This window comes from Oncorhynchus keta, chromosome 1 (assembly GCF_023373465.1).
Source record: "Oncorhynchus keta strain PuntledgeMale-10-30-2019 chromosome 1, Oket_V2, whole genome shotgun sequence".
Lineage (NCBI taxonomy): Eukaryota > Metazoa > Chordata > Actinopteri > Salmoniformes > Salmonidae > Oncorhynchus > Oncorhynchus keta.
The window spans coordinates 78,974,535-78,984,063 of NC_068421.1; the positions used below are offsets into that span (position 1 = coordinate 78,974,535).

The following is a 9,529-nucleotide window of genomic DNA, read 5'->3' on the forward strand; positions in this document are numbered from 1 at the left end:
ATCATTCAACAGGTAGTGTAAAAAGATAGGACCATAAGAGAAAAGCAATGTAGTGGTGGTAGAGCGAGAGATGCATAGCAACATTATATACTGAGAGATAGCAGGATGTGAGAGAAATAAAAAGGCTGGATTTGAGGAGAAGAAAAGAGAGAGAGATAGTCGGGCCAAACAGACTGTAATTCATTACCCTGCAAAAAAAACTGAGGAAGAGAGAAATGGAGGGAGAAAGAGAAATGGAGGGAGAGAGTGAAGGAGGGAGAAACAGGGACAGGGAGAGACAGAATTAAAATATCTGTTTCTGTCCCTGAGGGGGTAGTCAGTTAATATAAAGCCATTGTGGCCAGCGACAGAGTACGCTTCCAGAACGCATTCTGAGCCATGCTCAATGAGTCAGACCTTATAGCCTGGTTCAGCTGGGTATGAAGGGAGGGGGGGGTCACAGGGGGGAGATAAATGGATGCAGGAGAAGAGAAAGAAAGGGAGGGAGGCAGAGTGGGGAGGATAGGGGGTGTGTCCAAACACACAGACCCACTGAAGCCTGCCCCTACCTACCCTCCGTGACAAGGAGATTCCTTCTCCACCCAACAAAGCTGGACCAGGTGGGAGGATGGATGGACTGAAAGGGCAAGAGAGAAGGGCGGAGAGAAGAAGGGAGGGGAGAAGGGAGGAGAGAAGGGAGGAGGGGAGAAGGGAGGAGAGAAGGGAGGAGGGGAGAAGGGAGGAGGGGAGAAGGGAGGAGAGAAGGGAGGAGGGAGGAGGGGAGAAGGGAGGAGCGAAGAAGGGAGGAGCGAAGGGAGGAGGAGAGAAGGGAGGAGAGAAGGGAGGAGAGAAGGGAGGAGGGGAGAAGGGAGGAGAGAAGGGAGGAAGGGAGAAGGGAGGAGGAGAGAAGGGAGGGGAGGAGAAGGGAGGGGAGAAGGGAGGAGGGGAGAAGGGAGGAGAGGAGAAGGGAGGAGGGGAGAAGGGAGAAGAGAAGTGAGGAGGGAAGAAGGGAGGAGAGAAGGGAGGAGGGGAGAAGGGAGGAGAGAAGGAAGGAGGGGAGAAGGGAGGAGCGAAGGGAGGAGGGGAGAAGGGAGGAGGGGAGAAGGGAGGAGGAGAGAAGGGAGGGGAGGAGAAGGGAGGGGAGAAGGGAGGAGAGAAGGGATGAGGGGAGAAGGGAGGAGAGAAGAAGGGAGGGATGAAGGGAGGAGAAAAGAAGGGTGGAGAGAAGGGAGGAGCAAAGGGAGGAGGGGAGAAGGGAGGAGAGAAGGGAGGAGGGGAGAAGGGAGAAGAGAAGGGAGGAGGGGAGAAGGGAGGAGGGGGGAAGGGAGGAGAGAAGGGAGGAGGGGAGAAGGGAGAAGAGAAGGGAGGAGGGGAGAAGGTGTGTCCAAACACACAGACCCACTGAAGCCTTTCCCTACCCTCCGTGACAAGGAGATTCCTTCTCCACCCCACAAAGCTGGACCAGGTGGGAGGATGGATGGACTGAAAGGGCAAGCGAGAAGGGAGGGGAGAAGGGAGGAGGAGAGAAGGGAGGAGGGGAGAAGGGAGGAGAGAAGAAGGGAGGGGAGAAGGGAGGAGAGAAGGGAGGAGAGGAGAAGGGAGGAGAGAAGGGAGGAGAGGAGAAGGGAGGGGAGAAGGGAGGAGGGGAGAAGGGAGGAGAGAAGGGAGGAGGGGAGAAGGGAGGAGCGAAGAAGGGAGTAGAGGGAGAAGGGAAGGGGGGGAATGGAGGAGGGGAGAAGGGAGGAGAGAAGGGAGGAGGGGAGAAGGGAGAAGAGAAGGGAGGAGGGGAGAAGGGAGGAGGGGAGAAGGGAGGAGAGAAGGGAGGAGGGGAGAAGGGAGGAGAGAAGGGAGGAGGGGAGAAGGGAGGAGAGGAAAAGGGAGGAGGGGAGAAGGGAGAAGAGAAGGGAGTAGGGGAGAAGGGAGAAGAGAAGGGAGGAGGGGAGAAGGGAGGAGGGGAGAAGGAAGAAGAGAAGGGAGGAGGGGAGAAGGGAGGAGAGAAGGTATGAGGGGAGAAGGAAGGAGGAGAGAAGGGAGAAGGGAGGAGGGGAGAAGGGAGGAGAGAAGGGAGGAGGGGAAAAGGGAGGAGGAGAGAAGGGAGGGGAGGAGAAGGAAGGGGAGAAGGGAGGAGAGAAGGGAGGAAGATGGTGGGAAAGACCAGGTGAATGAATAGACGGGAGTGGAAGAGAAAGGGAGGTGTAGAGAGAGTGGGGGAGATGACTTGTAGAGAGAAAGAGAGGGGGTTGAGTCAGTGAGTGGGACAGGGTAAGGCATGCTTGGCTTTCATTGGTACACTGAGCCAATTCATATACTGTAACTGCAACTAAATTTAGACTTCACTGTAGCCTTCTTTATGGCTCCCCCAGCTCAGGCTTCATCTATCTTCTGGGCTACTCACACACACACACACACACACACACACACACACACACACACACACACACACACACACACACACACACACACACACACACACACACACACACACACACACACACACACACACACACACACACACACACACACACACAGCTTCTGCAGACAGGATTATTATTTTAGTCTAGGGGACACTTGACTTAAACAACTGCTTTCATGACTGTGCTCGTTTAATTCCGCTCTTCCCCCTCTGTCAAACCCCTCTCTTCCTCTCCATACCCTCCTTTCTGCTTAGTATTGTCACCCGGGATGGTTCACACGGTCTCCTATTCACTGTGTTTCCCGGTCATAAATCTTCTGTGACCGCAAACATCGACCTCAAAGGGTTTACCTCAACACCCCTGGCAGCAAGCCTGCACCCCTACCTCTATTTCCCTGCCACCTGCACCCCTACCTCTATTTCCCTGCCACCTGCACCCCTCTATCTCTGCACCCCTATCTCTCCCCTGCACCCCTACCTCTATCTCCCTCCCCTGCACCCTCTAACCTCTATCTCTCCCCTGCACCCCTACTATCTCTATCTCTCCCCTGCACCCCTCTAACTCTATCTCTCCCCTGCACCCCTACCTCTATCTCTCCCATGCACCCCCTCTATCTCCCCTGCACCCCTCTAACTCTATCTCTCCCCTGCACCCCTCTAACTCTATCTCTCCCCTGCACCCCTCTAACTCTATCTCTCCCCTGCACCCCTCTAACTCTATCTCTCCCCTGCACCCCTCTAACTCTATCTCTCCCCTGCACCCCTCTATCTCTATCTCTCCCTGCACCCCTCTAACTCTATCTCTCCCCTGCACCCTCTAACTCTATCTCTCCCTGCACCCCTCTATCTCTATCTCTCCCTGCACCCCTCTATCTCCCCTGCACCCCTCTAACTCTATCTCTCCCCTGCACCCCTCTAACTCTATCGCTCCCCTGCACCCCTCTAACTCTATCTCTCCCCTGCACCCCTCTAACTCTATCTCTCCCATGCACCCCTCTATCTCCCCTGCACCCCTCTAACTCTATCTCTCCCCTGCACCCCTATAACTCTATCTCTCCCCTGCACCCCTCTATCTCCCCTGCACCCATCTAACTCTATCTCTCCCCTGCACCCCTCTATCTCCCCTGCACCCCTCTAACTCTATCTCCCCTGATCCCCTCTTACTCTATCTCCCCCTGCACCTCTCTAACTCTATCTCTCCCTGCACCTCTCTAACTCTATCTCCCCTGATCCCCTCTTACTCTATCTCCCCTGATCCCCTCTTACTCTATCTCCCCTGATCCCCTCTTACTCTATCTCCCTACACTTTGTGGGGCAGGAGCTGGCACAACACATACAGGTTTATATAAACTCGCATCTAGTCGTCTGAGGGACACATGTTTCTAAGAGAACATCTTAGTAGGCCAAAGGTTACCAAATAGAAACCATGACATAGTACTAGTAGGCTCCAGCACCAACGTAACAACACTCTCTCCAAACAACACTCACTACCAGGTTCCAAACTGCCTCTGGAAGCAACGCCGGCACAATAATTGTTCGTTGGATGCTTCATGAAATGGTTTTCCAAAGCTAAGTAGCCCCACACAAGCCTAGGATCACCATGTGCGGTGCCAAGAATCGACTGGAGTGGAGTAAAGCTCGCCACCATTAGATTCTGGAGCAGTGGAAACACCTTCTCTAGGGTGATGAATCACGCTTCACCGCCTGGCAGTTCGACGGACAAATCTGTGTTTGGCGGATGCCAGGAGAACGCTACCTGCCCCAATGTATAGTGCCAACTGTAAAGTTTGATGGTGGAGGAATAATTGTCTGGAGATGTTTTTCATGGTTCAGGCCCCTTAGTTCCAGTGAAGGGAAATCTTAATGCTACATCATACAATGACATTCTAGACGATTCTGTGCTTCCAACTTTGTGGCAACAGATTGGGGAAGGTAGTTTTCTGCTTCAGCATGACAATGCCCCCTGCACAAAGCGAGGTCCATACAGAAATGGTTTGTTGAGACTGGTGTGGAAGAACTTCACTGGCCTGCACAAAGCCCTGACCTCAACCTTTGGACTGAATTGGACCGCTGACTGTGAGCCAGGCCTAATCATCCAACATCAGTGCTGACCTCTCTAACACTCTTGTGGCTGAATGGAAGCAAGTCCCCTCAGCAATGTTCCAACATCTAGTAGAAAGCCTCCCAGTAAAGTGGAGGATGTTGTAGCAGCAAAGGGGAGACCAACTCCATATTAATGCCCATGATTATGGAATGAAATTTTCGACAAGGAGGTGTCCACATACTTTTGGTCATGTACTGTATATTCACAGATACAATTCTGAGAAAAATGTTTTTTAAATAACACCACCATGACTCAGAGACCATCTTGATTTCCCACCCCCACACACACATACACACACCACACGCGCACACACACGCACGCACACGCGCACACACACACACAGAATATATTTTACTATCCTTGTGAGGACCTAGAATTGATTTCCAAGCTAAATTTAATTTTCCCTAACCCCTAATCCTACACCTAACCCTTACCCTAACCCTAACCATAACCCAAACCTTAACCCTAACTCCTAACCCTAAACTTAACACTTAACCCCTAACCCTAATTCTACCTCTACCCTAACCCATAATCTAACACCCAAGACTAAAATAGCCTTTGTCCTCGTGGGGACCTGGGAAATGTCCCCACAATGGAGAATTTTACTTGTTGTACTGTCCTTGTGGGGACTTTTGGGGATTTACGGTACCCACGAGGACCCCCCTCCCCCCAGCACACACACACACTCACTCACTCACTCACTCACTCACTCACTCACTCACTCACTCACTCACTCACTACATAGGTTTCGGAAGGAAACCTCGCCCAGGCCCCCCACGGCCTTCTTTGACGTTGCCTTGACAGCAGCAACATCAACAACATTGTCAACATCAATAATAACCTGGTATTACAGCTAACGTTACAGATAAATGCACCCTGCTGACTCACTATGAACAAGAAATGGGGTTTGTTTGGTGTGCGCAAGTGCGTGTGTTCTCACTTGTTTTTTCTTGTAGAAGCCCTTTTTGTCACAGTTGGGGATGCGGAAGCCTCTGGGGTTGAGCACATTGGAGTTTTTAAGACTGTTCAGGATGCTTTCCATCTCTCTCCTGCATGGGCCCTGCACACACAGCACACAACACCACAATAAAACATTACTAACCACTGTACTAACCCTGTAATAACCCTGTACTAACCCGGCACTAACCCTGTACTAACCCGGCACTAACCCTGTACTAACCCTGTACTAACACTGTACTAACCCTGTAATAACACTGCACTAACCCTGTACTAACCCGGCACTAACCCTGTACTAACCCTGTACTAACACTGTACTAACCCTGTAATAACACTGTACTAACGCTGTAATAACACTGTACTAACCCTGTAATAACCCTGTACTAACCCTTTAATAACACTGTACCAATCCTGTAATAATTCTGTAATAACACTGTACTAACCCTGTAATAACACTGTAATAACCCTGTACTAACCCGGCACTAACCCTGTACTAACCCGGCACTAACCCTGTACTAACCCTGTACTAACACTGTACTAACCCTGTAATAACACTGTAATAACACTGTACTAACCCTGGAATAACACTGTACTAACCCTGTAATAACACTGTACTAACACTGTAATAACACTGTACTAACCCTGTAATAACACTGTACTAATGCTGTAATAACACTGTACTAAGGATGTAAAAACACTGTTACTAACCCTGTAATAACACTGAACTAACACTGTTCTAACCCTGTAATAACACTGTACTAACGCTGAACTAACACTGTTCTAACCCTGTAATAACACTGTACTAACCCTGTAATAACCCAGTACTAACCCTGAAAAAAAGCACTGTACTAACCCTGTAATAACACTGTACTAACACTGTACTAACCCTGTAATAACACTGTACTAACCCTGTAATAACACTGTACTAACCCTGTAATAACACTGTACTAACCCTGTAATAACCCTGTAATAACACTGCACTAACCCTGTACTAACCCTGTAATAACCCTGCAATAACCCTGTAATAACCCTGTAATAACACTGTACTAACCCTGTAATAACACTGTACTGACCCTGTACTAACCCTGTAATAACCCTGTACTAACACTGTAATAACAATGTACAAACCCTGTACTAACACTGTACTAACCCTGTAATAACACTGTACTGAACCTGTAATAACACTGTACTAACCCTGTAATAACCCTGTAATAACCCTTTAATAACACTGTACTAACCCTGTAATAACCCTGTAATAACCCTGTAATAACACTGTACTAACCCTGTAATAACCCTCTAATAACACTGTACTAACACTGTACTAACCCTGTAATAACCCTGTAATAACACTGTACTAACCCTGTAATAACCCTGTAATAACCCTGTAATAACCCTGTAATAACACTGTAATAACACTGTAATAACCCCGTAATAACCCTGTAATAACACTGCACTAACCCTGTAATAACCCTGTAATAACACTGCACTAACCCTGTACTAACACTGTACTAACCCTGTAATAACACTGTACTAACCCTGTAATAACCCTGCAATAACCCTGTAATAACCCTGTAATAACACTGTACTAACCCTGTACTAACCCTGTAATAACCCTGTACTAACACTGTAATAACAATGTACAAACCCTGTACTAACACTGTAATAACAATGTACTAACCCTGTAATAACAATGTACTAACCCTGTAATAACCCTGTAATAACACTGTATCAACCCTGTACTAACACTGTACTAAAAAGATGAGAGAGGCCTGTAATTTTCATCATAGGTACACTTCAACTATGGCGGACAAAATCAATTCAAAAAATCCAGAAAATCACATTGTAGGATTTTTAATGAATTAATTAGCAAATTATGGTGGAAAATAAGTATTTGGTCAATAACAAAAGTTTATCTCAATACTTTGTTATATACCCTTTGTTGGCAAGGACAGAGGTCAAATGTTTTCTGTAAGTCTTCACAAGGTTTTCACACACTGTTGCTGGTATTTTGGTCCATTCCTCCATGCAGATCTCATCTAGAGCAGTGATGTTTTGGGGCTGTTGCTGGGCAACACGGACTTTCAACTCCCTCCAAAAATGTTCTATGAGATTGAGATCTGGAGACTGGTTAGGCCACTCCAGGACCTTGAAATGATTCTTACGAAGCCACTCCTTCGTTGCCCGGGCGGTGTGTTTGGGATCATTGGCGGCAGGGTAGTCTAGTGGTTAGAGCATTGGACTAGTAACCGAAAGGTTGCAAGTTCAAATCCCCGAGCTGACAAGGTACAAAATCTGTCGTTCTGCCCTTGAACAGGCAGTTAACCCACTGTTCCAAGGCCGTCATTGAAAATAAGAATTTGTTCTTAACTGACTTGCCTAGTAAAATAAAGGTCAAATAAAGGTCAAATAAAAATTGTCATGCTGAAAGACCCAGTGATGTTTCATCTTCAATGCCCTTGCTGATGGAAAGAGGTTTTCACTCAAAATCTCACGATACATGGCCCCATTCATTCGATACATGGCCCCATTCACACGATACATGGCCCCATTCATTCTTTCCTTTACACGGATCAGTCGTCCTGGTCCCTTTGCAGAAAAACAGCCCCATGATGTTTCCACCCCCATGCTTCACAGTAGGTATGGTGTTCTTTGGATGCTTCTCAGCATTCTTTGTCCTCCAAACATGACGAGTTGAGTTTTTACCAAAAAGTTCTATTTTGTTTTCATCTGACCATATGACATTCTCCCAATCTTCTTCTGGATCATCCAAATGCTCTCTAGCAAACTTCAGAAGGGCCAAGACATGTACTAGCTTAAGCAGGGGGACACGTCTGGCACTGCATGATTTGAGTCCCTGCCGGCGTAGTGTGTTACTGATGGTAGGCTTTGTTACTTTGGTCCCAGCTTTCTGTAGGTCATTCACGAGGTCCCCCCGTGTGGTTCTGGGATTTTTGCTCACCGTTCTTCATTTTGACCCCACGGGGTGAGATCTTGCGTGGAGCCCCAGATCGAGGCAGATTATCAGTGGTCTTGTATGTCTTCCATTTCCTAATAATTGCTCCCACAGTTGATTTCTTCAAACCAAGCTGCTTACCTATTGCAGATTCAGTCTTCCCAGCCTGATACAGGTCTACAATTTTGTTTCTGGTGTCCTTTGACAGCTCTTTGGTCTTGGCCATAGTGGAGTTTGGAGTGTGACTGTTTGAGGTTGTGGACAGGTGTCTTTTATACTGATAACAAGTTCAAACAGGTGCCATTAATACAGGTAACAAGTGGAGGACAGAGGAGCCTCTTAAAGAAGAAGTTACAGGTCTGTGAGAGCCAGAAATCTTGCTTGTTTGTAGGTGACCAAATACTTATTTTCCACCATAATTTGCAAATAAATTCATAAAAATCCTACAATGTGATTTTCTGGATTTTTTTCTTCTCATTTTGTCTGTCATAGTTGAAGTATACCTATGATGAAAATTACAGGCCTCTCTCATCTTTTTAAGTGGGAGAACTTGCACAATTGGTGGCTGACTAAATACTTTTTTTGCCCCACTGTAGGTGGTGGTAGGTATTAGTTAAGTGTCTTTATCCACGGTGCATGAAATAGTCATTACTTACATACTCAGTCTCCCTCTTGTTATCCAGGGAGAAGTTGTGTATGTCGGAGTTGACTCCCCCAGACACTGACTCCACCTTGTAGCTCTGGCTCTTCTTATTCTGCTCCTTCTTGATGATCGCGTCTAGCTTGGTGTGCAGCGGCGGTTTGGCCTCTATCGCCCCCCGATGTCCACCACCTCCGCCTTCCACACCTACCGCGCCCCCTGCCACTGTCTTGGTTGTCGTCATGGTGCCGTTGGCACGCTGTTCATCCCCCGCCCCGGAATGCTCCCCGCTTGTGTTCTCTGTCAAAGCAACAGGAAGTGGTGTCATGGTTTAGAAACATTTTCAAATGAAGTCCAAAAAGTTTGAGGATGAGTGTGTGTTGTTAGATTGTCATAGAGGATGGTCTATGCATTGGCAAGGAGATGAAACACCATTTAAGTTAGCTTCAGGAACATCTTTACCAAGATTATGGTGTGTTTGGA

The 9,529-nt window shown here is 47.8% G+C and overlaps 1 protein-coding gene across 1 annotated transcript in view; it reads right to left on the minus strand.

Moving 5' to 3' along the window:
* The window catches only part of igfbp3 (insulin-like growth factor binding protein 3), a 94,914-nt gene that overhangs the window by 64,369 nt on the left and 21,016 nt on the right, over positions 1–9,529 (minus strand). The window contains exons 2-3 of the mRNA XM_052461517.1: positions 9,063–9,346; positions 5,437–5,556 (exon numbers count right to left, since the gene is read on the minus strand). Coding sequence (XP_052317477.1) covers positions 5,437–5,556; positions 9,063–9,346 — 404 coding nt within the window. The remainder of the gene's footprint in view (positions 1–5,436; positions 5,557–9,062; positions 9,347–9,529) is intronic.